This window comes from Rhinopithecus roxellana, chromosome 20, assembly GCF_007565055.1.
Source record: "Rhinopithecus roxellana isolate Shanxi Qingling chromosome 20, ASM756505v1, whole genome shotgun sequence".
NCBI lineage: Eukaryota > Metazoa > Chordata > Mammalia > Primates > Cercopithecidae > Rhinopithecus > Rhinopithecus roxellana.
The window spans coordinates 30,024,118-30,051,531 of record NC_044568.1 but is presented as its reverse complement, the minus strand read 5'-3'; the positions used below and the strand labels follow the sequence as shown (position 1 = coordinate 30,051,531).

The 27,414-nt window shown below is 39.0% G+C and overlaps 1 protein-coding gene across 5 annotated transcripts in view; it reads left to right on the top strand.

Annotated features, from left to right (window-relative positions):
- The window catches only part of PHKB (phosphorylase kinase regulatory subunit beta), a 255,797-nt gene that overhangs the window by 174,263 nt on the left and 54,120 nt on the right, over positions 1–27,414 (top strand). For all 5 annotated transcript variants that reach the window (XM_030925696.1, XM_010354865.2, XM_010354864.2 and 2 more), the window contains 3 exons: positions 21,188–21,243; positions 21,748–21,841; positions 27,172–27,255. In XM_030925696.1, coding sequence (XP_030781556.1) covers positions 21,188–21,243; positions 21,748–21,841; positions 27,172–27,255 — 234 coding nt within the window. The remainder of the gene's footprint in view (positions 1–21,187; positions 21,244–21,747; positions 21,842–27,171; positions 27,256–27,414) is intronic.

Genomic DNA, 27,414 nt, shown 5'->3' with positions numbered 1-27,414 from the left:
CTTTTCTCTGGGATCTGAAGAGAGATGAGAACTGAGAGCATATATGCACTCTGCTCTCTGGAACTAGGAGCCCAGGCCTCACCTCCTGTGCTTGAGTCTTTCCTCGGTTTCTGTTGAGTGTCTTTTTCTCCTTCTATACCCAATGTTTCTTCAGTTCTTAGGGAATAAACCAAACACTGTGATATATATGAGTAGAGGTAGATATTTACTCAATAGTTGTGATGGCCCCAAATAGATACAAACCAAGTAAATTAAACACCAGACTTACTAAATTGTCTGGGAAAGTCATATTTAAAGGAAAATTTACCGCAAACTGTTCATTGGACCATCCTTTATTCTTATAAACAGGGTAACAGTATCTGCTTCTCTACCCCCACTTTTCTATGGCACATTTGATTTGGGGAAAATAAATTATACAAAATACTATATTATCCCATCCTACAAATTACTCCCGGGCAAGAAGTCATGTGTTTAGAAGCTGTGCCATTAAGACTGATTTCTTTTGCATACTTCATGTACAACACATGTCACTATTGCAGTTGTTGGTTTACGTGCCTCACTTCCTCAAAGAGGTCCTGAAAGTAGAGAATGTGTCTTACTCTTGTCTTCTGTTAGCCTAGTTTGGTATTTGACAGGACCAGAGAATAGAATTGATAGATACAATGATAACTACTATTGATTGTGTTTCTTTTGTTTATTGGCAGTGTACACTCCACTTTTATACACATTATATCTGATTTTAACATTTTTTTTCTGAGACAAATATTATATCCATTTTACCGGTAGACAACGTGAGTCTCAGAGAGGTTTAGTAATCTCTCCAAGGTCACACAGTTGTCAAGTGACGAAACCAATATGAAGGTGTTAACTGAAGAAGGAAAGGAAGGAGGGAATGTCAAGCTTTTGGAAGCAGTGATTTTTGTAATGTTGTGAAGGAGTTAACAGGAGAAATAGCTTGTTTCTTGAACAGCCTGGCTGAATATCACATCATAGGAATACAGTTGCACCTGTGCCTTACGATGCTGAGAGGCCTGTGGAAGTGATCTGAAAAATTAAATACGAAGATGCCCCATCAGTACAAAATGTATGCTGGGATTCATTATATCATCATGTTAATTATTTCCTTCTTTCTTCTTCCCTGTTATGCTAGGGTGAAACCAAGTCCACAGATCTATAACAGTAATTTTAGTAGGGATTTTCTTCTTCCTTATCCAAAGGAAAACACTTTCAGGAGGTGTTTACTCCCTCTCCCTGTTCACCCTAACTTGTTCCTATTAAAGGACCCATCATCTTCTGTTGCCTAGGTAATTCTGGTGCCGGGTACCCACTGATTATCTATGAATGAGACCTTCGTCGTTCATACTGCAGCACCTCTGCCGTGCTAATGTGAGATAATGGTTTCTTGAAGACTGTTGTTTCCAGCCTTTGAAGCTCATTCAAACTTGGGAGAGCTCTGGTTGCAGCAGAAACTGCAAGCAGCTGGCCATATGCATTTTATTGATTTATTGTATTTTGCATTACAGTTGTCCACTAGGGATAAGGTGATCCCTAGAGAACATCTATTTATAGTAACTAAGGGGTGGGTTTCTGGAGTTCTGTAGCAAATGGACTTATTTTTACATGTGTATTATACTAATTAGAATACAGAAGATTCCTGGTTAAGTAGGAAAATACACCTCATACCTTTTTAAATGTTTTTGGAATATTGTCTGAAACTATTATATTTAACAGGCAATAGCCAGCCAGGAATTGCTTTTTTCCCCCTTCATTTTGTTTTTAAACCAATTTAAGAAAAATTGATGTTGTTTATCAAAATTGATGTTGTTGGATAAAGCAGGATTTTTACATAAATAAGCCATTCTAGTGTCAAGGGAAGAATCATAGAAAAAAAATCTGATATGAAAATACTATTTCAATATTCAAGAGTACAAATAGGAAAGGTTTCATATTGTTTGGATGTTCTGCCTAGCAAAATGGTTAAGAACACAGGAGGCACACTGCATGCTTCTGAATCCAACCTTGGGCTTAGCTATTGTTGTTACTTGTATTTTAATAGTCCCAATGCAGACATGACAATTAATTGAGGTGCCCAGTAGTTAATATAAATAAAAGATGTAAGATTGTATTCTATTGAACATGGTTCATGGTGGAAATTAACCTGTGGGAGCAGACAATTCTTGGAAGGCCAGGCTCCAGGCTTCATTCTTTGCCACAGTATAGGTAATGTGGATGGTGGAGTAAAGAGATATTCTGGCCGGGCATGGTGGCTCACGCCTGTAATCCCAGCACTTTGGGAGGCCAAGGCGGGTAGATCACAAGGTCAGTAGTTCAAGACCAGCCTGGCCAACACGGTGAAACCCCATCTGTACTAAAAATACAAAAATTTGCCAGGTGTGGTGGTGCGCACCTGTAGTCCCAGCTACTCAGGAGGCTGAGGCAGGAGAATTGCTTGAACCTAGCAGGCAGAGGTTGCAGTAAGCCAAGATCATGCCACTGCACTCCAGCCTGGGCGACAGAGTGAGACTCTGTCTCAAAAAGACAAAGAAAAAAAGATGTTCCGGGAAGGGCAGGACAGAGTAATCTAGCAAGAAAATTGAAACAGTGTAAGGTGTAAAGAATTTTGATGTATTGGTTCAGGAAGGCTGACTACCTCATTGGCTGGGAGGAGCAGCAAAGCACTGGCAGAAATTCAGGTGCTAGTTCTTTAGACCTTGTGTGATTCACCCGCAGTATAATCTGGGGAAGGACTCCTAGCATCTCTGGAGTGTAGTTCTCTAATCTGTAAAATTATTTGGCTGGGTTTAATTCGTAAATCGCCTTCTAGCGCTTCTGTTGCTGGCTTCCATAATCTAGGTTATTGGTAACCTTTGAGTGACTTTAGTGGAGTAGTGTGCCCAGAAGCCAGACTGTAAGGAGTTAAAGAGCAGTTATATAGTGGAAGACCATCTGCTCAGGAAGTTGAGTTTACTGCAATCCAAGAAAGGTTATAAGCCCCTCCTAATTTAGTAGATACATTATATAGCACTCCTACAATATGGACTTGTAGCTATTTCCTTTTTTAAAGTTTTGTTTCAAATCTATTCAGTTTTTAAAGATTTATTAGTCTTTAAAAAGATTTCAGGAAATTTAAGGTGGTTAAGGAAATTTTACATGTGGCTCTGTTTTATTTGGCTTAGTTTATTCTAATGTTCTCAAATAGTTTAACCAATTTGAGACATAATTTCTACTTAAAAGATTAAAAGATAACAACAACAACTTCACTAGCTTGGCAAAGAAATAAAGTGTTTATGTGGGTCCCAAAACCCAAATTTATCTACAAGCATGGGAGTGAATTTGAGTACTGAATAGAAGTTCTTACGATTATCATAATGAAACAGAATAAAATAGTCAAGGCATCAAAGATGCTTCTGAGAGAGCCTAGCCTGAATATGCCACAGCCACACAGAGTTTCTCCTCAGGTAATTCTGTCTGCCGTCTTGAAGGGTAGTGAAGAGTTTCTTATCAATTGGTATTAATACCTGAGCCAATTAAAATTCAATGCCTTGATAAAAAAAAAAATCCAGAACTGAGAAAACTTGAATTGGAAGTCAAAAAAATGAGCTTAAACATATTTAATAACATAATTCTAATTAACACACTTAACCTATTAAAATTAAAAGCTTCAATAATAGGCATGATATATAATAAAATATTTCATCTACAGGATGGAAACTTCTTATACTCATAGCTAAAATGTAAAAGAAGGAAAAATAGAAGTGAGAAAGCAAGATTTATGGTCCAGAATAAAGACGTACAAGGATTATTGTGATCTAGTATTGTTTTAATGAATCTGTATTTCTGACATTTTTCTCTGAAGAAAGAAATCTCAGTTTTTCATAAATATGAATAAATTTATGAATTTAACCTGAAATTTACCTACTTCACTTTTTTCCTGTTTTGAATACATTCGCAGTTTTTGAAGGTCTAGTGATCTTTGAAGAAAACTTATCGATTAATGCCTTCTAGCTCCACCATATTTAATAATCTATATCCTGACAAGTTGCCCCCTTCTAAGCCAGAGGATTGGGCTTTGGGAGCCCCTACTTTCTTGAGGAATGATTTTTCTCTCATGAGGTCCTTGGAGAGTTCCATGTATTTTTGTCATCATGCAGGTGAATAAAATACAAGTATTTTTAGTCAGCTACTTGAGGCAGTATTTTACATTAATGGCAGAATTATCATGATAGAGCAGATCATGTGTATTGACACACCCTTGAGAGAATTCAGTTTCATATTCAGTGACACCCAAGCTTTGACTCTGCGAAGTAGACTAGCCCATTTAATATGCCAATTAAAATGGATTGATCTACTTTGACAGTCTTTGGAGAAAAGACCAGTATGAAAGGAATGCTTTTTAGTCATAAAAGCTTATTTTCTGTACTGCAAGTTTCCAAATTGCGGATGAAAGTCAGTACTTGTTTGCTAAATCGTGTACATATTTATATAGATCTCAGCTAAAAACATATAGTACACTTGGTCTCTCATTTTTCAAATTAATGAGAAAGAGGGAGTTTCATGCTTTCTCCTCTAAAAATACAGATGCATAGAGTTTTACATGAATTACTTTCTTAAAGATCAAAGAACACTGCATATATATGTAATAAATTTTTGTTTTTAAGGAAGTAATATAGTATAGTGGCTTTGCATCTCATATAGGCCTAGCAATAAAACCTGCCTCTTCCACTTATTAACTCTGTGACCTTGGACAATTGAATTAATCTTTCTAAGCCCCTCTTTTGTCATATTTTAAATGGGAATAATGATCCCTAAATCAGGGTTGTGTTTATGATGAAATGATAGTATCTGTAAACCTCTTAACCAAATGTCTGACACATTATGCAAGCTAAATAAATAATATTGCTGTTCTTTATTTCAATAATTTATTATATAAGTAATATTTCTTTCTCATTAAAGAGATGAGAAAAAATCCTAAAAAGTCTGGAGGAAAACATTATATTTTCAGTGTTTTGGATATATTTTTTAGACTGTATTCAACTTAGAAATTAAATGTTTAGTATTTAACCTGTTAGATTTCTTTTATCCCTTTGTGTATCTCTGATTAAGACTACCACTGTATAGACAGAAGCCATTGTTTTAATGGCTTTTGAACTTGGTTTTTTGTTTTTTGGGTTTTTTTTTTTATTTGGTTCCATTAAAAAATTAGCTCCATATATTGACAGTTTTGATTTTGTTTTGTTTTGTTTTGTTTTGTTTTTCTTGAGATGGAGTCTTGCTCTTATTGCCCAGGCTGGAGTGCAATGGAGCAATCTTGGATCACTGGAGCCTCTGCCTCCTGGGTTCATGAGATTCTCCTGCCTCGGCTTCCTGAGTAGCTGGGATTACAGGCACCCACCACCACTCCTGGCTGATTTTTTTTTTTTTTGTATTTTTAGTAGAGACGAAGTTTCACCATATTGGCCAGGCAGGCCTTGAACTTTTGATCTCAAGTGATCCACCTACCTCGGCCTCCCAAAGTACTGGGATTACAGGCATGAGCCACTGCGCCCAGCCTGACAGTTTTGATTTGTTATAGACACAGCTTAATTACTTATTTCCTCTTCTCAGATTACATTATTCTATTGTATCCTATACTTCTTAAGAATGGTGTTGTATTAGAAATATCAGAATATAATGCCTAAGAAACCTGCCTTTTGAAAATGATTTTCAGAAGCTCAATGAAGGCTACATATTCATATAATTCATATAATTTTTATATATTTTCATGAATAATTTTCATAAAGTTTATGAATCTTCATGAGTTTTGAGCAAATATTTATATTTTAATGTTCTCCTCATTTATTTCTGTGAGCATCTTTATTGTTTCCCCAACCTTATTTGAAAACATCTTGTATGGGAGCCTGTGGTTTGTAGAACCAACTGATTTATGAAGATGAATTGAGAGGGACACTGTAACATGGTCAGGTATCTGGACACTGATTATGGCTCCTAATCATATCATTAATCAGAAGAAACTATAAATTCAGCCCAAGAATATGAATTTAATATGGCAACAAAGAATGAATAACCCTATGGAGCAGAACATGAGCCCTTCCTTGTCAAAATTGTGCAAAGTGGGAGATGGAGCTTTAATTTCTCAGGTTTATAAAAATAAAATTAAAATTAGGCTAACGGATTCTAATACATGCTAAGATCATTGCCTCTAATTACAATTGGATCTCTTCCTCTGAATCCCAGAAGACTAAGAAAAACCTCCATCCCCAGGCATTAACTCACCCAGCTTTTTTCCCTCTACCTTCAGTTGTTCCAACTGATATTCATTCTTTCCTCTATATTTTGTACCTTTTTCTCTACTTACTTCTTTCCCTGACTGTATTTAAGTGCTCCACAGCTATTCACCTCTCTCAAGGGCCTGTTTTACTTCCCTTCTTTCCTTCCCTTTCAGGCAGCTTAGAAAAATGCTTGCACCATCTTCATGTCCTCAATTCTCAGTCACTTCTTGTAATACACAGTCTGGCTTCTTACACTGCCACTCTACAAAAACCACATGCAACAGGTTGTTAATCTCCTCCTAATTGATAACTCCAGTGATCTCTTTTCAGATGCCAGTCTATTTGACTTCAAAGACATTCAGCACAATTGAACACTCCTTCCTCCTTTAAACACTGTAAAAGCATAGAAGTAATCTTTGATTCCTCTCTGCCTGCCTCACCTCTTCTCTTCTGAATCCAGTCCTGTCAGAATTCTGTTTTCTAAATAGTCCCCAAATGTTTTCCCTAGCTCCCTCTTCCCACCTCTTCACTTCACTATAGTCCAGGTCACCATCATCTCTCAACTGCAGGCTCCAACTAATCTCCATATGTCTACTCTGCCCCGTGTAAGTCATCTCTATATGGCAGCAAGAGAGCCACCGTCATGTGAGTTAATATGTATGTAAAGTGCTTAGGCAGGGCCTGGCCCATATAAGTACCATATATGTGTTTATTACTATTGTTGTAGACATGTAGATTATATTGAGTCTTTTCCTTGTTTGAAACCCTTTTAATAGATTTTCATTCCACTTAGATGAAAGCCAAATGCCTTGTTGCCTGTAGGGCCCTGTGGGGCCTTAGCTGTCTCCACCCTTATCTCTTGTCACTCTTTTGCTTGCCTGTTATGCTCCAGACACACTGGTCTCCTCTCAGTTTCTCCAGCACTTCAGGCTCTCTCCTTCTCAGGGCCTTTGCACACTTTTGCTTCTGCCCGAAGTGCCTGTTACCAGACCTTAGCACACTCCTTTTTGTCTCTAAGTCTCAGATTTAATGACACCCTCTAAGAGAGTTATTTTCTGACCATCAATCTAAAGTAGCCTCTGTCTTCAGTCACTCTAATATATTACCCTTTGCTTTTATTATGTTTATTTATATAAATTTAATCATCTCTCTCACTGAAATGTAAGTTTAATTAAAGGATTTTATTGTCTTAATGACACATAGTAAACGATAACTATTAACTGAATCAATTCATTAATGGCAAGTTTTTATCTGCCAGAACAGCTCAGATACCTTTTCTATAAAGTCCTTGTCAATTCCCTGAGGCTAAGTTGGATGCTCCCTCTCTTGCCCTCAAAGTGCCCATTAAGAGCATCGTATTTAATATCCTATTGAACTCCATATGTAGTTGTCTTCTGTCTTACATGGTGAGTTCATAAAGAATAGAGAAAATGTTTCATTCATCTTTCTGCCATCTTAGTGCTTACTAAGTCTGGATGCATGAAAAAATTAGCAAACTCTCAAAGGTTTCTCGCTAGCAGAAACCTTTCTAGTGTACAAATTATAGTTTTGGATTATCTCATTGATATAGAAAACCTTTATGTTTACTTGCAAAGAGTGATGGTAGAGTATCTCCTCTGCAGTTGGGTCCCCTGTGTGAATTCTCACTAGAAACAGTTTGGCCTCAACTCAGTGAAGATGGCTCTGCGATGCTAAAGGCTCGGTGGATTCTAGAGCCTGTTGGATGCCTCTGTAGTTGTTGGGTTTGATCCAGTGATGATAAATCTTGCCTCAAGTTGGCCCTTGCATTGTCTTTCCAGCCAGGTCTTTTTGTCATTCAGATGATCGTCAAGTGCCAAAAGGAAAGTAGAGCAGGTTTTCGTGCCCTTCCCCTCCAGGGCTTCTCTTCTTAGGTGGCTTTCACACTGTAGTAACTTCTCATATGGCCTTTGTGTTCATTTCCTCTCCTAAGTGGAATGGTGCACTTGGCAATTCTCTAGTGAATTGAAAAGTTTATGGTACAACCGGTAAGATGCAGCAGCCTGACTTAGCGAAGAGAACTCTAGACCAAGTCAGTCCAGAAACAGATTCTGCTTCTGGGTCTGCCACTTACTTGCAAAAGGACCTGGGCTATTTCCCCTCTGTGGGCCTCAGTCTTCTCATCCATCAAGTGGATTACTGATTTTATCAAGGAAAGCCCATTTTCAGACAAAATCTTAAGTAGATTTTCAGCATATAAAATAGTTGTGCTGCTCTGGCTGAAATGGAGTCCTGCCACTAGTCTCTCTCATAGACCCCTCCTACAGCCAATTGATAGAAATGCCCCCCCTCCCATCTCTGACATTTTCAACTCAAATCCCAGGGAACAGATCCCATTGGTACAAGCACCCAAAGGAGAAAAGTTAAAAACACATTGGTTTACTGGACTTGCTTCTTTTTCCCCCATGATTCTAAAACCTGGTTTCTTATGGTTTACAACTAGGGACCTTTCTTTGCTTATAACCTACCACCTGAGGTGTTTCTAAATGGCCAAAAAACCTGAGAGTTAAATGACTAGATTCTTGGAATCTATTCTTCCCTTTCTGCCTCTTCCTGCTCTGTTCCACCCTCATCTTACTCATCTTTCCTGCTGTTGATCTTTCCTGTTGTGTTTCTATGAGGTTCTCATCATTTTTTCTTCCCCTATGTCATGATTAAAGCTATGAGAACACCATAGGTCAGAGTTTCTCCACCTGGGTTTATGTGGCCATTTTGGCATCGTTTCTAGGCAGTAAGCAAGACTGTTAGCACTGTCATTTCCTTAAGATAAAAATATAGAAAGACCAGTTACAGCAAGTACTTAGAAAGGTGTGAAAACAGTTTTACAAATCAATTCGTTGTGACAAAGTGTTCGGTATTCTCTTCCACTATAATCACAGTCATTGAAAGAACTGCTGTCAAAAAACATTGCCTGATTTATTCATTTTGGTGTTTGAAACTGTGTGTTTGAGATCTGGGAATACTTTTAAAAATTCATTTGTTTTCCTCTTAAATAGAAAGCTTATGTAATCACTAATCCAATATATAAATACACAGGGCCTAAAGGACCATTTTCTCCCAGGCCAAGTTGACTCTTGAGTCAAGTTTAGCTTTTTAACCATGCTTGATGTTGTTATTCCTCTGATATTTCTACTTAACTTTCCTCTGCTTTCCTATTAATTTTCACATGTTGCTGCTTTGGCTTGATTGGAAATGTCAGAACAAGATGCCAGTGTGTCTCAGTCAGGACATGGCTGTGCTCAAACTGCTGTAGCCTGTTACTTGGCTCCTATGGGAAAAATACTGGGGGTGCAGTGTTTCCAGTTGGAATTGAGATGTATAAAGCATCTGCCTGATATCTTCAGCTAATGAGGTTTTGCTGAAAAATGAGTGTAATGAAAAAATGCTGGATGTTGGCAGGACCTACTGATGAAGTCTAATGAGCATAAATGAGTGTTCTGTAAGGCCCCAAAGCAGAGGCATAGAATGTTTCAAATACACTGCCCTTGAGGCAAGACCAGCCTTGGAGGACCCATTTATTTGTTGGCTCCTTTTTCTTTCCTTCTCTCCCTCCTCCCTTGCCTTTCTTTCAATAAAAGACCTATGTAAACCAGACACAGTAGATTATTTTATGCAATATAGGGCATATTAAAAATAAAACTACTTAGACCAGGGCTCAATACAATTGCAAAAATAAGAATTATGAACTTTACATGCTATATGATTTAATAGAAAAGGCAGTCATTTTTATATTTGCTTGTCAAGAACTAAAGAACTATATTCTATCAAAAAGCAGATAAGGCCTGTAATCGCAGCACTTTGGGAGGCTGAGTTGGGCAGGTCACCTGAGGTCAGGAGTTCAAGACCTGCCTGACCAACATGGTAAAACCTTGTCTCTACTAAAAATACAAAAATTAGCCAGGCATGGTGGCACGTGCCTGTAATCCCAGCTACTCAGGAGGCTGAGGCATGAGAATCGTTTGAATCTGGGAGGCAGAGGTTGCAGTGAGCTGAGATTTCGCTACTGCACTCCAGCCTGGGTGACAGAGGGGAAACTGTCGCCAAAAAAATAAATAAATAAATAAGAAAATAGGTGTTTTGTAAACAATGCTTGGAATTGAGTTTTCTTAAAATCTAATCTCAGGTGGCTGAAGAAGAGACTGTTGGTGGAATTTTGCAGACTCTGCTTCCCATGAATGTAACATGTTCCTGCACCCATGTTATTGTTAATTTATGCATCAACTTGTCTGGACCACAGGCTGCCCAGCTATTTGGTCAAACACTATTCCGAGTGTTTCTGTGATAGTGTTTCTAGATGAAATTAACATTTAAATCAGTATACTGAGTAAAGCTTATTTCCCTCCTTAATGGGAATGGGCCTCATCCAATCAGCTAAAAGTCTGAAAGGAACAAGGCTGACCCTCCACTGAGGAAAAGGAGGATTCTGCCTGTGAGATGGCCTTCAGGCTGGGACATGGGCTTTTTTCCTGTCTTTGGAGTTGAACTGAAACATCAGCTATTCCTGGATCTGAGCCTGCCAGTCTTCAGACTGGAATGACACTGTCTGCCTTCCTGGGTTTAGGCCTTCAGACTCAGACTGGAACTAAACCATCAACTCTCCTGGGTCTCCAGATTGCCAGCTCACCTGTATATCCTGAGACTTGCCTGCCTTCGTAATTGTGTGAGCCAATCCATATGACAAATCTCTTTCTTCTTCCTTCCTCTCTCTCCTGTTTCTCTAGAGATCTCTGCCTACTACAGCAAGCAGCACATAATCTGTGAAATACATACTGTGACATGTGCCATATTGACTTCAGACCTGGACATACGTGTGGTCAGGTTAAACTCTATCACTGACTAGATGTGTGACCTTTGACAAATTATTTAACTGCTCTCCACCTCAGTTTCCTCATCTTTACAATGGGAGTTCTTGTGAGAATACACAACAAAGCTCTTGAGTAACATGTGGCACATAGCAAGCTGTCAAGATGTATTAATTCCTTAACATTCCAAACCAGACTACAAAACAACTGTAACCAAGAACATAATGAGATAATTCTTTTTTTTTAATTGTACTTTAAGTTCTGGGATACATGTGCAGAATGTGCAGGTTTGTTACATTGGTATACATGTGCCATGGTGGTTTGCTGCACCCATCAACCCATTGTCTACATTAGGTATTTCTCCCAGTGCTATCCCTCCCCTAGCCTCCCACCCCCCGACAGGCCCCAGTGTGTGATGTTCCCTTCCCTGTGTCCATTTGTTCTCATTGTTCAACTCCCACTTATGAACGAAAACATGCAGTTTGGTTTTCTGTTCTTCTGTTAGTTTGCTGAGAATGATGGTTTCCAGCTTCATCCATGTCCCTGCAAGGGACATGAACTCATCCTTTTTTATGGCTGCATAGTATTCCATGGTGTATATGTGCCACATTTTCTTTATCTGGTCCATCATTGATGGGCATTTGGGTTGGTTCCAAGTCTTTGCTATTGTGAACAATGCCACAATTAGTTCAACCATCGTGGAAGACAGTGTGGCAATTCCTCAAGGATCTAGAACCAGAAATACCATTTGACCCAGCAATCCCATGAGATAACTCTTATCTACAAGCTGTCATGTATTTCCACATGTTGTAAATGGACATCTGTGCTTCTTTCTGTGTCACCCTCCTAGAAAAGACTCAGACACTTCTCACTGCCCCCTCCCCAAACCCAAACCTACTGATTTTTTCTTATAACAGTCATCTAGTTACCCACATAATCCAGTGGTAGCAATGCCTCTGAATGATTTAGTTTGAGTGCTTATTCTACTCTCATAAGCAAAATTAAAACTTGATATTTAATGGTGCCACTATATAACCATAACCATTTCCAGAGATTTTAGTGTAAAAGGTTGACTAGCCTTAATTGATTAAAATGGTGTAAAGATGACATTAATACATATGGTACATCTACAAAATGGAATACCAAGCAGAGTGACAATGAGAATGTGTTCTATGTGTGAATATATGAAAAGAGTTCCATGATATATAATTATTAACTAGAAAAAGGTGCTGAGAGTAACTTTTGTGTAGAAATGTAAGAAAATAAGAATATGTATTTGCATTTGCTGTTGTAGGCATGAGGAAACTGTAGAGCAAGACATAAATAATCATAGCAGTGACTGGTTGTTAGATGGAGGGAAACTGTGGGGATGAAGGCCCCAGATGGGAATGACATGTCACTGAAAACTTTTTCATAATTGTTAAATTTTTGAACCTTATGAATGAATTATCTATTGAAAAAATTAAATTAGAAAAAAAGAACAAGGAAAAGGAACACTATTAGGGCACATTCACATTAAGTTTTCTCTGTGTGCCCTTTGAAAGTTAGATTACAGTGTTTTATTTATAGCCTCCTGCTGCAGATCTCCTAGCTTTACTACTTTGACCTGATTTGAGTAATTTTAAAACTAGAATCTAGACAGGTAGACTTGCAGTGTCTTAATTACTGTAGTTTTAAATTTTGAGCATGATGAGTTGCAATATTAATATAGTTAGTGCCCAGCTTATAGAGAGGTTATACTGTAAAAGTTCCTTTTCCACTCTACACTTAGAAATGATTAAGACGTTAAATTTAGGTTATGTGGGGGTTTTATTACAATGAAAAAATGTTAGAAAAACACAATATGACTTTATAGAAATGAAAATTTTGAATGAGAATGTGTCTCACTACAGGGTTTTTGTCCTCAGTCATACCGTTACTCTGACGTGTACACTCTTATAGTGTATATAAATGTGTACATTTTACTGATTATTTTCTTTTGTTAAAAATATCCTTGTTTACATTTGCAAGCATTTGTTGGGTATTCTCAAGGAAATATTTGTGTATTGCTAATGAATGTAACCAGCAATACTAAAAAAAAAAAGTTCTTCCTCCAGACCATCAAATGAATAACAATTGCTTTTCTTTTAGTACGAGGTATTGCCTACATCCTAAGTGAGAAAAGTAAGCATGAGGGGCCCCTGTAGTTTCACAGACCACTCATACACATTCTAAAAGCTAAATAACGCTTTCAAAGGCATGGCATGAGGTGGTCCAAGACTCGTGCCAAGTGTCTCATACAGGCAGTGCCAGCTATTTCTAGTAGGGACAAAAGATATTTGGATACCCTGATGTTTGGGGGAGTTTGGGAGGAGACTAGGTTAAAAGAGTGAGTCAGGATCTGGATAGATAAAAGAACGGAGAGAGCAGTCCAAATGTAAAGGGACAGTGGACAGAAACGTGAGATGGACATGAGTGAACTGTTTTTTGATGGAGTGCTCTAAAACAGATGGGAGACCAACAGGAAACAGTAGGTCATCCCTGAGTTGTAAAAGTCCTCGAGAAGTTTGGGCTTTATTTGGGAAACATTAGTTTTGGGGTAGAGTGGTAATATCCTAAATATTGCTATATCTGTTTACTAACTCTTCTCTCTTCCCTTTCTTCATGCATTCAAGAAATATTTTTTGACCACCTCCTTTGTGCAAATCATTGATACAAGAAAATGAACCTGACCATAAAGTGCAGACAACGGGCAAAGGCAGGTGTGGAGCAGAAAGCTGAGGAAGCCTATTGCAGTGACCCAGGATTGTGATTGTGTTACTGGCATTGATAGATGGCTAATGTTTTTTGGACACTTACTTTATGCCAGTGTTAAATGCTTATATATTATGTATTATTCTCATAAACCTAGGAAATAGATATTTTTATTATTCCCAATTTATAGATGAGGAAACTGAGGCTTATTGATGTTAAGTGACATAGTGAGTCACACAGCAAATAATAGTATAAGTATCATTGTGCAACAGATCAAAGTTTGCAAATATTTTACTTGCCCTCTTTTGTTTGATCCTCTTCTTTTGTGGTAGGGACTGTAAATATTTTTCCCATTTTACAGATAAGCAAAGAATTGAGAAACTTGCCCTGGCAGTCATTCATCAAATAGTAAGGATGACTATTATGTTCCATGCGTGGGGAGGTGGCAGTAGACCAGCTAGATCAAGTTCCCTGCTCTCAGGGAGTTACTTTCTGAAGGGAATGAATAACAATAAATGATATAATTTCTGTATCGGACAGGTACTATGAGGCAGACAAAATAAGGTAAAGTGGTAGACTGGGGTTGGAGATGCCTGAGGAGAACAACTTTGGCCATGGTGGAGAGAGGAGCCCTGTGTGGCAGGGATGATGGTTGAGACCTGTATGTCCAGAGAGCATTCGTTCTGCAACCTGGAGGAGAAAACATACCAGACAGCTGTAACCAGTGCACTTGATGGGAACATAGTTAGCATGTTCAAGGGACAGAGAGGACCCAGGGTGGCTAAAACATGGTGAAGAAGAGAAGAGCAAATAAGAAAGAAGAGGCAAGCATGCCAGAGCTAGATCATGGAGGGCCTCTTGGGCCTGATAAGCAGTTTTGTTCTCATTCTACAGGAAGTTACTGGAGAGTTTTAGGCAGAGTGTTCATATGCATGTGTGAGTGGGGTGTAGTAGTAGTGAGATGATCTGATTTACACTTTTTAATTACTGTTTTCAGGATGGACTGCTGTGAATGGGTGGGATGGGGTTTAAGACTGAGGTAAGTAGACCAGTTAGTTGACCAAGCAAAAGATCATGGTTACTTTAAGTAGGGTGGTATTAGCAGTGGAGAAGGAGAGAAGTGGTATGTTTGAGACATATTTTGGAGGTAGAGCCAATGTGACGACTTGGTGAATTAGCAGCACGTCACAGAGGTAGACAGTATACTATAATGGATAAGAAGTAGATTGGATTGCGCATGTTTGAATCTCCATGTTGCCACTTAATAGCTGTATGTATTAGCTTATCATGTTGGATAAGTTTTTTAACCACTCTTTGCCTCAGTTTTCTCATCAGTAGATGAGAATAATTATAGTAACCTACTTAATAGGGGTGTTTAAGAGTATATAATTTAATATAGCCACCTGATTCTCAATAAGTGTTCTCAGTTTTGGTCGTTGTTTTGTTTTGGTTTTTTTGCTGTTATTGGTTATGGGGTTTGAAGGAAAAAGGAATTTAGGATGACTTACACATTTTTTTGGCCAGAGCAAATGAGCTCATAATATGGGGCCTTATAGAGATAAGAAATGCTTTGGGAGTTAGTAGATTTAAGGATGGAGATCGGGTCAATTTTGTCCACAGTAATCTAAGGCACTCATCAGATGAGAGGATCATTGCTAGAGAAAGTGACAAGATAGAACTTGTATGTAGATCTTTGAATCTAAAGTCTGTCTTCTTTCTGCTCTTTGAAAGGCAGGATAAGTGAGTGATTATGAACACAGAATCTGCAGTCAGACTGCCTGAGTCTGAATTCTAGCTCCACTAGGTCTGTGTCCTTGGATAAATTGCTTAAACTTTCTGTTTAAGTTTAAATTGCTTAAAGTTTCTTGGATAAACTTCCTTAAACTAAATTGCCTCAGTTTTAAACCTGTAAAATGGGATAATAGTTTGATAAAGCACTGAAACAGTTCCTGGCATGTGGAGTATAGTTATGTAAAGTGTTCACTGTTGTTGCTACTTTTAAATCCTGAACATTGCTGTGGAAATGCAAAGAAAACAACATTCAAGATACTGTGCAAAGGAAGGATTCACAGGATTCTGGTGACTAATTGCATATGGAGGTTACGTAAAAGAGAGGCATCAAAGATGATTCTGAGGTTCTGAGCTAGAGTGACCCATTGAATGAGGATTAAAGAATAAGAACCTGTTTGGGATGGAGGTGGGGTTGATGATGAGGATTGAGTTTTAGATCTATTAACTTTGGAAATAGCCAAGAGAAAATGTCCAGAAAACAGTTTAAAATGTGGGAACTAGAACTTAAGAGAAAGGTCAAGACTAGAAATATAAACATGGAAACATCTGCTTATAATAGCGGCGGCAACCTGACTAGAGCAGCCACTGCAGGGACACCAGCTGCAGCAGGGGAAGTGTGGCCAGGGCTGCACACTCCATGGAGCCAGAGGGGGCCAGGAGCAGGCAGGAGCCCCACTCCCTACTGAGTTGGTGGGGCAGGAGCCCCATGCTTTCAGGTGCAGCTGCAGCTGTCCAGCCGCAGATCCAGACCCAGGCATCCTTGTACTCATGGGGGCCTGGGAAGCCCCCGGCCCCCACAGGCTCAGAAGTGCCTGCTCTCATTCCCTGGCCTCTCCCCACTCCCAGCACCTGCTGCAGTACGGAACAAAGTTGTGACTGAGCCTGGGTGCTGATGCAACACAGCTGGGTGTGCATCAGCTCAGGGCAGCATTGACATGCCAACCCCCTGCTGCCTCAGCCCCCTCTGGGCTTTGAGCACAGAAGGGAGGCCGGTGGGGCTAAGGGCAGCTTGTCGTGGGCCTACAGGTACCCCTTGGCACAAACAGCCTGGGCACCCTGGACAGCATGTTAATGATGGCAGGAAGCAAACAGGCTCCTGGGCAGCAGGTGTGGCGGGTCCCTGGTGAAACTCCACCTTCAAACCAGGGATTACCTGAAGCCTGAGGGCCACGCTGCCACCCCTGGGTGGAGTCTGCAGCCCAGAGTGAGAACCTGTGCTTTTTCCAGGCCCACCCATGGACCAATCAGCATGCACTTCCTCCCTTCTGAGCCCATAAAAACCCCCAGACTCAGCCAGACATAGGGACTACCAGCTGCAGGAAAGAGCTACCCACTTCAGGTCTTCAGGTCTCCTTGACTCATTGGGATGACCTGCATGCAGAAAGGAGCTACCCACTTTGGGTCTACTGAGAGCTATTCTGTCACTCAATAAAGCTCCTTTCTGCCTTGCTCACCCTCTAGTTGTCTGTGTGCCTCATTCTTCCTGGACATGGGACAAGAACTTGGGACTCACCAAGTTGGCAGGACTGAAAGAGCTGTAACACAAACAAGGCTGAAACATGCACCGCCCCCCTCTGCCCGGCTCATCACATTGCTCACCCACATACCCCTCACTACCCCACGCCTGGCTCATCCTTGACAAGTGTGGGATCCAGGCTGGTAGTGCAAGCTGAGCACAGCCTACCAGGCCACGTGGGTGGAAGGAGCCCAGTTGGTGTGGACAATATTCAAGTAGAAGGCTTCACTGGCCACAATGGTTTCTGGCTGGCAAAATGACTCCCCAAGGATCCTATGACACTTAGAGATAATAGCTTAAAGCTACTAGAGTTTATGAGATTTGAGAAAGAGAATGAATAGAATGAATATGTGACCATAGACTTGTGTTAGGATTATGTATCTCTAAAGACAGGGCAGGATAGATTGTAGAGGGCAGAAGTTCAGAGGCAAGAAAGGTAAGGACATAATTATAGTCTTATGTTTGAGAAATGAAAGGAAAAAAAATGGGTAGTAGCTAAGTGTCTTAGTTTGTTCAGGTTGCTATAACAAAATGCCATAAACTGGGTAGCATATCAACATCAGAAATTTATTTCTTGCAGTTCTAAAAGCTGGGTGATCCAAGACCACGGTGCTGGTAGATTGAGTGTCTGGTGTGGGCCTGCTCTCTGGTTCATAAATGGTGCCTTCTCCCTGTGTCCTCACATGATGGAAAGGGGGCAGGACCTGTTTTATAAGGATACCAATCGTGCTCATGAGGGTTCTGCCCTCATGACCTAATTACCTCCCAAAGCACCCCTCTCCATTCTGCAGCCCCTTATCCCTTGCCAATACCATCACCTTGGGGATTAAAATTTCAACCTGAATTTCAGGAGGAACATACACATTCAGACCATAGCATTAAAGAAGGTGTTAAGTCACCTGAGGATGTCTTTAAAAAGACGTTCAGAATCATTTGGGGAAGAACTAGCCATATAAAAAAATAGGATGTCTTAGAATGGTGGAAGCCAATGGGATCTAGGGCAACATAGGCATTATAGCAAATCTAGACAAGGAGGAGGGCAGCAGCTGTCCAAGGATAGGTATGAAGATAACAATAAAGCAAATGTGCAACTACAGCAAGAATTAGTGCCCTTTATTGAGTGTTTTTGTGGGAAATACTGTGCTTAGCACTTTGTTTGCAGTTTTCTGAGATAGGGACAATTTTTTGTTTTTTTTTTTTTTTTTTTTTTTTTGGAGACGGAGTCTCGCTCTGTCGCCCAGGCTGGAGTGCAGTGGCGGGATCTCAGCTCACTGCAAGCTCCGCCTCCTGGGTTTACGCCATTCTCCTGCCTCAGCCTCCCAAGTAAGCTGGGACTACAGGCACCTGCCACCTCGCCCAGCTAGTTTTTTGTATTTTTTAGTAGAGACGGGGATTCACCATGTTAGCCAGGATGGTCTCGATCTCCTGACCTCGTGATCCGCCCGTCTCGGCCTCCCAAAGTGCTGGGATTACAGGCTTGAGCCACCGTGCCCAGCCACAATTATTATATTCTCTGTAGAAATGAAAAATTGGAAACCATTTAAATGTCCATCAACACAAACATTTTAAAAATAAAGTATGGTATATCCACAGAATGTCATGTCCTGCAGTCACTTTTTTTTTTAATGAGGTAGATCTGCCAAAGAAAGATACCAGTAAAATACTTTTATGTGATAGTAAACACGTGTGTGAAATCTTATCTGTTATCCATCTCTCCTAGTAGACTGAACTCCTCAAGGAGAGACATTGGATCATATTCATATTCTAACATGGAGTCTTGTGGATTAGTGTCCTCTTGGTCAGATGAATGAATCAACAAATGTCTGTAAAATGAAGATTACTAGTACCACACAGGGCTTGAGTATGTGTATATATGTGTGTGTGTGTTTGTGACCTATGAGCAGAAAGTATTATTATATTATTAGGAAAAATGCCATTCAGAAAAGAAGGTATTAATTACTATTAGGAAATTATCAGAGAGACTTAATGGGTTTTGAACAACAGTGGTGGTGGTTTGCTGGATGCAGTGGCTCACACCTCTAATCCCAACACTTTGGGAGGTCAATGTGGGCAGATCGCTTGAGCCCAGGAGTTCAGGACCAGCCTTGGCAATATGGTGAAATCTGTCTCTAAAATATATATATATAAATTAGTCAGGTGTGGTGGTGCGCACCTGTAGTCCCAGCTACTTGGGAGGCTGAGGCAGGAGGATCACCTGAGCCCAGGAGGTCTAGGCTGCAGTGAGCAAGGATCACACCACTACAATCCAGCCTGGGCAACAGAGTGAAAACCTGTCTCAAACAAACAAACAAACAAAGAAACCAATAGTGGTGGTTTGAAGAAAATGGTAAAAACAGAACAGATGGTTTCAACTTTGGCAGTGAAAGGAAGAGAGTTTTAGGAGTGGGGCTGTCCGAGCTGAATTCTTTCTCTCAGTGGTGAGTGGGGCAAAGGGTCCCACTTGGGCTGGAGTTCTAAGTCCAAGCTCATTGTGGTAGATGGTTTGTGAACCAGACTATCTGAAATGCTTAGTTTTTACAATCAAAGAGCTCTTCAGCCCTCTAACAGTCCCCTAACTAGATGCTCAGTATGATTCAACATGTATAGTGACCATTTTAGATCTGAGTACTCTGTTACACAAGTGGAAACAATATCCTAAACAGACCTATGATTCAAAAAGAAGATTCCAGTTTGCCAATTACAATCTGTAAGTTGCCTTATTTATTATTGAAATATCATCTGTATTCTAGTATGTTTTCATTTGCTTTTTATTTAAGAATCCCATAACTGTCCTGAAGATTGTACATAATGGCCTATTCTAAGGTTACTCTTCCTTTTAAAGCAGTAAATACTAGATCTCATCCAAGAGAAATAGAGCTTAATTTTTTCATTTGTTGTTAGAAATCTTGATGAGGCTTTGAAAACTTAACTTTTTTCTCATCCTTTTGAGAAACATTTAATTATAAGGTCTTTATCAAGTAAAAACAGAATTTATAAAATTTTAAATGGGTATTTGTTTTTGTTGGATTGTTGAATCACATTTTCTCTTGCACATTCATTTAAATCAAATGAAAGTCTGCCTGAAATGGCACTTTCACGATGATTCTGGGAACCATCCCTTTGATTGTATGGTATTTACTGCTGATATATGTATGCCGGTGTTTCTTGCCTTCCATCATACATAAATTTCAGTGGCATATTGAATACCATAGAGAGGAACTGATTGATGATAAATCAAATGTTTTACAGCATATTATTGGGACTGTTGGATTCATTACTATAAAAGAGTTATGTTTGATCAGTATTTTCAGAGCTCCCTAATACTACAATTTATTGGTGCTTCTTAATGTTCTCTGTTAATTATATACACGTTCCAAAATTGGGTTCAATTTAACATGTATAATACATGTTATAGTGAATCTTTATCACACAAAAAATGAGTAGCAAATATCCAACACCATCTTTGATTAGAACTATTAAGTCCAACAGCTTGTATTTAATGAACATAATGTTAATTACATAGTCAACTGGGTAGTTCATGCTCTATTATAAGAATTATCTATTAGAATAAAGCTATTTAGATGTAGAAGGTGCCAAAGGAAAATTGGCTAACAAGAAAGGGAATAACCTTATATGTGGTTAAGATGTCAGATGAACAATTTTAACTCATGGTCGTTTTTTTTTTACAGAGAATACGTAAATTGGGTTTTTATTTTTAGTTCCTCCTCTTCCCTTTAGAGTTAAATGATGGAAAATGACTCTCGGTCCCCAAACTACTCTTATGCATCATTCAAAATAACCCTGACAGGCTAGCCCCTGTGGTAGTGATGAGGTTTACAGCTTTCCATTCCTTGGTGTTCCATTACTCTGTCTACACCATCAAATTGATTAGTAGGCAGTGGCAAGCAAGGAAAGAAAGGTGGCCGCTGAGAGCCAGCTAGTGCCCATCATTTTAATGAACTGCTTAGAGATGGTTAATATTGTCCTTGATTCTCACTGTAGCTGATGATGACCAGATCTTTTAAAATGTTTTCCCCTTCCCTTATTCTGCATTACAGGGCCCACTGGAAAATGATTTGGTAGTTTATGTGGCACTTATAGCAGAAAGCCAAAGGTATGAAATCCAAGTGGGTGGTGTGTTTTTTTGTGGGGAGGGAAGGGGAAATGATTGCTTTATGTTTACAATATCGAGTATGGTAGAAGATATTAACTTCAGAAACTCCTTTACAGGCTTTCAGGGCTATCATTAATGTCACTTTAAATGGCCAGCATATTATTCTTTTCATGTTTAAAAATAATTTTGTTTTAGTTGTGAATATTAAAGACTGTGACCAGTGCCAGTGTTGCCTGGGTTGTAGTTTTGAGAAATTCATGCAAACACATGGGATTACCAAAATCAGTGCTTACCCTCCCTGCCAGCCCCTCATGTTTCCATCTGATGCTTCGTGGAGGATCCATAAGGACCTCTGAAGTCTAGTGCAGATGGCAAATTGCTAATACTAACAAATTAATAATGCCCTCCAAGTTAGCATGTTCCCTTTTATCCTCCTCCTTCATTGCTTCCTAAACTGTAAATGTGTTTTCTAAAAACATCTCTTTTTTTCCCTATGATCTTTAGACTTCAAGTTTTTCTGAACACATATGGTATTCAAACTCAAACTCCTCAACAAGTAGAACCCATTCAGATATGGCCTCAGCAGGAGCTTGTAAAAGTAAGTGATTCTGCCTTTTACTTTCCTTACTTTGTAGAGGTACTAGAGCTTGATGGCTGGACTTAGTTTACAGACAAGTCACACAGTTAAAATCTGATTCTGGTATAGGACCAGTAATCCAAAAGCTTCTAATTAAATGGAGAAGTTCACTTTAGTGGAAATTGTTACTAAAAAAAACTTTGCACTCTGTGTGTGTGTGTGTGTGTGTGTACATTATGTTTATAGGTCTTGTTGATTTCTACTTCTTTCTTAACTCTATTACTAACCTAGGATGAGCAGTTAAACAACAAGTTAGTCTAAATTTTAATAGAAATAAAATTATTCTTATATTTTGATTTGATTTTTTTCTCTTTTATCAAAATGTATTCTTACATTTTGATTTGATTTTTTCCTCTTTTTATCTTTGATTTTTTTGTCTTTGATTATCAAAAAATATTTAGATGTAAGAAGGTTTGTTTAAAAGAAAACCTTCTCATACCTAAATATTTTTGATATTTACTACTTTCCTTTTTTCTCTCGCCTTCCTGTTTGGTGTCTGAAGTAATTTTAGCCCCTTTGGTTTGCTGGGTCTCAAAGCAATTATAAAGTAAAAGTAACATCTGTATGTTTATCATTGATGTAGTTCCATACGTATTTGGGATGGAATTAAAAGGTAATGTTTGAGGCCTTTTGCATGCACTGCTCTGTAAATGGATCTGTTATTGCCTATGCCTGTGAATATTCTTGCTCATTAGAGACAGGACATTGTTGACTCCCACCGACTACTTATTTATAAACTGCCATTTTTATTTAGTAATTGTTAAAAACAACATAAGAACAAACTGCTCAGTGTGTAGTAGAAGTCTTTATAACAGTATATCTCAAGAAGACATGATTAAGTTCGTTAGCTTAACATAAATGGTTGTAGTCAAAGTCTTGTTGCTATAACACAAAAATGAAGGCTTAGAGAAGAAAGGTACATATTACATGGGAAAATGCAGGACTCTGGTATCAGGGCTGGATCTTGACATTAGGCAACACAAACCAGAACCTGGGTGTCAGGTCGCCAAGAGCACCAGGTCTTGGAGAGTCCTTACACCTTCTCTAATAAATTTAACCACCGCCACCCTGCCAAGAGATAAAGCTGAAAATACAAGGATCCCTAGAGTAGGTAACAATTTAAACTCATACCCAGATGTACATAATGTTACAAGGCAAGGAGTGGAAGCAACATGGAAGGAGAGGGAAGGATGCCAAAATCTAAGGCTCCCACGCTGTGCTCTTAGTATTTAGCGGCAGGCTGTCGGCTGCTAATACACTTTTATGCTCTCCTGCTGAAAGCTCTAGAGAATGCCAACAAAGCTTATTCTTTGATAAACATACTCTTAAAACAAATTAACCCAAATCTGTTTTTTCTAGTCTAATTAATATTAGCAACTTATTTTAATAGTAGGTGAGTTTATATCCTACCAGACAACATGCAATCAAGATTTAAAAGGCTAACATGGAGAGCAGATGACTTGAATGTGATATTCATTCATTCAGCAACAAACACATGCTATATGCAGAGCACTGTGTAGGACACTCAGATGAAATGACTTTGTCCCTGTTCTCAGTGACCTCTGAGTACTGGTTTGACAGAAAAAAAACAGTGAATTACAGTTCACTTTGATAACTGTTATAATAGATGTTCATACAAAGTGCTTGTGGAATCAGAGGCAGTAGAAGGCCTTCTGTTACAGAGCAAGTGAAGACTTAAAACAGTTCCTGGCTTATTTTATATCTTGTTTTAAAGACGGTGTTAACAAACGACTTGCAATTTTGGTGTCGTGTGGCTAAAAAGACAGACTTGTGAGCAAGAGCCGACCTTCCTATGCATGTGTTGAGATGGAAGATTGTTTTTTGGTTGTAGCTGTAGCATCTGTGTTCCTAAGTAGCTACTCTTTGGAATTCATCCTCTAAGATATATTACCTAGTATTCTGCTCCTTATAAGTCTGCCTGTTCAAAGTAAAGGTGTTCCCTCAAATCTTAGCTGATGCACATATTCTTATGCTAGCAGTTGCTCCCTTTCTTCTGAGAAGCCACTCCCTCCCTCAGCCCACTGAAGAGGATGTGAAGGCAGACAGCTGAGAGCAGGGCTTTTACACAGCATGTGGTTAATATTCATGATGTGATGACTATAGTGTGATTTGCTTCATGGGGATCGGAATACAGAATTCTGCTCTATGGTACAGACCTAGTATGAAGTACTTCTGTATTTCTGGGTAGTTTGGTCACTACTATGTCTTTCGGTGCACTAAATGTTATGAATGTGTACAACATGGGGGCAGTGTTATATGCACCCTGGAATGTGGGGAGCACTAAATAGTCACAGACCTGCCATACCATGGTTCAGAAAGTTAAGGAGAATCCTTTTACTGTAACAAAGAGTAGTATTTAAAGGAAACCCACCTAGATCAACACATTTTACTATACATTTATTTCTGAAAATTTGAAACTATTAATAAATGAGGTAAAGGGGGCTGCATCTAGTGTTATGTGCTGTGGTTTCAGTGCAGCTATGCAACATAATGCTTATAAAGCACCGTTTCTGGCCAGTTGACTTTGTCTAAAATCACTGCTATTCTAGAATCAATATTCACAGCACGTGTGGCTCAGGAGAATATTCAGTTGCTCCCTCATTCATCTATCAAGTATTTCCTGAGCACCAGCTACATACTAGGCACAGTGCCAACTTGGGCTGCTGTTCTACAGGAATGTACAACTCGAAAGGAGAAAGAGATACAAACCCAACTCTCACATAGATGTGTGCACTATGTCAGTGAACAGAGAGCTCTGGCAACACCACTAATTTTGTATACAATGAAGTTATTATGTGAAATCGGTCCAAATCACAATCACTAGATTGTGTAGAGATAGTTGGTTTGATTTTCCATTTAGGAAAATATAGGTTAATTTCTCTCATTAAATGTAAAAATAAATTGCAGACAGATCAAAAATTGAAAACTTTTAAAATTATTTAAATATAAAAGCACTAGAATAAAAAATAGGAGAATATGTTTTAGCTGTTGGGAAGGGAAGTCCATTTTTAGAATGATACCAATGCCAAAAAGCCATTGAGGAAATGATTGACAAATACTGTATAACTAAATATAGCAAACAGCCTGGCATATCAAAGGTGCTTGTGAAATTTCCTAGTAGAAAAATGTTTATATTGAAATACCACATGTTGAAATGAGATTCCACGTACTGTGCAGTCATTCTCACATTTCATAACAACACTGAAGAGGAGCAAACTGGGCAAAGTATTTAAGGGGCAATACTCTTAATATACCAAGATTTCTTAAAACAAAAAAGGATGCCAAATTCCCCCATAGAAAAGGGAACAAATGAAAAAAGTTACAAAACATACAAATAGTCATTAAATATATTAGAAAATGCTGAACCACAGAATATTTTAATATAGTAGTTTAAAAGATAAAACAAAATATTATTTTGACCCAAGAAGGTGGCAAGGCCTGTACACAGTTAATACCAGTATAAATTGGTACATTATTTCTAGAGGGTGACCAACTTTACATTATATTTCAAAGAGAATGTATTCTCTTTGATCCAGCAAGTCTAGGAAATTATCCTGCAGATATAATGACACACTGTCCAAAGATGTTTATTGAATTATTTTTAAAATAACAAAAAAATGGGAGCTACCTTTATCAGGAGACAGGAGTTAAAAAAGGTAAAGGGGCTTCTTGATTAGATTAAGTGCTCAGCTCTGACACTGATTAACTCCTAATTCATTCCAAGACTATCTGTTTTTAACCTTCTAGAAATTCTAGAAGTTTCTGTTCCACTGTGACACCCTTCCCTGTTTTGTAATACTTCTGCAGACTTTTCCCCCTCAGTTTTTATTTATTTATGTATTTATTTTTGAGATGGAGTTTCACTCTTGTCGCCCAGACTGGAGTGCAATGGCGCCATCTCGGTTCACTGCAACCTCTGCCTCCTGGGTTCAGGCAATTCTCCTGCCTCAGCCTCCCGAGTAGCTAGGATTATAGGTGTGTGCTACCATGCCCAGCTAATTTTTGTATTATTAGTAGAGACTAGGTTTCACCATGTCGGCCAGGCAGGTCTTGAACTCCTGACCTCAGGTGATCCACCTGCCTCGGCCTCCCAAAGTGCTAGGATTACAGGAATGAGCCACTGTGGCCAGCTTTCCCCCTCAATTTTAATATTTCTTCAATCATTTCAACATAGGAACGTACAGAAAAAGTGTAGACTCATTTTAACATCTTTGTTTGTTTGTTTGTTTGTTTGTTTGTTTGAGACGGAGTCTTGCTCTGTCGCCCAGGCTGGAGTGCAGTGGCATGATCTCGGCTCACTGCAAGCTCCACCTCCTGGATTCACGCCATTCTCCTGCCTCAGCCTCCCTCGTAGCTGGGACTACTAGGCACCCGCCGCCATGCCCGGCTAATTTTTTGTATTTTTAGTAGAGACGGGGTTTCACCATGTTAGCCAGGATGGTCTCGATCTCCTGACCTCGTGATCTGCCCACCTCAGCCTCCCAAAATGCTGGGATTACAGGCGCTAGACACCGCACCCAGCCCATTTTAACATCTTGAAACTGGAATACCACAATATTAAGTTTAAAAAATGGGACACAGAATATATGTTATATGAACCCATTTATGGAAATATACACACATATTGACATGTGTGTAATATGAGTATATATTTATTGATGTACTTTTAAGAGTCTTTAACCCTATCTATACTCTTGGTGCCCCTTAGGGATCATACAATAAACTAGACTCCTTTCAGCATGTATCAGAGAAATAGTTGTTGCAAAAGGGATTGTGAAAATAAACAGGAACATTCACTTTGAGTATATGGTTTGAATATTTCATAAAATGTATATAATCAGAAAAAATCAATGAAGACATTTTCATTTTGGTGGGAAATACTTGAAGGTGGAAATTTAGTAGGAGATTATGGGCCTAGTTTTAACAATGTTAAACAACTAGATTTTTTTAATGATACAGGAAGCCTTAGCCTCTTTGTGTTCTTTTATGAATCAGAGTCATGCACGTTGTACATTTATAGCAGTGTAAGAACAATATCAGATTTAAGAATATTGCTAAGTAGATCTGTAAAAGTTTTGCTCTCAAATCTCTCAGTAATCCAAAATCTAAGCTGACATCTTTGGCTAGCTTGTCTTCCTACAAGTTTTTGGATTAGGGTTCCCTAGCTTCTTTCTCTCTGGAAAGATCAAAAATTAACAGGGCAATACTCAGGGGCAAGAAAGTGACATGGATTCTTACCTGACTCTAACTTACAAACTTGTGTCTTACAGGCTTATTTCCACCTGGGTATCAACGAAAAGTTAGGACTCTCCGGAAGGCCAGATAGGCCCATTGGCTGCCTCGGTACATCAAAGGTACTCATGAAATGTCCTCAAAAAGTAGTTTTTGGATTCTAATACCACATACTGAAATGGTGTTTGACCTGCTATGCATCCTTTTTCATTTTCATTATGTACTCAGACTACTTATCTAAAGTATTATTTTCTGCTAGTAAATCTTACTTATTTTGCATA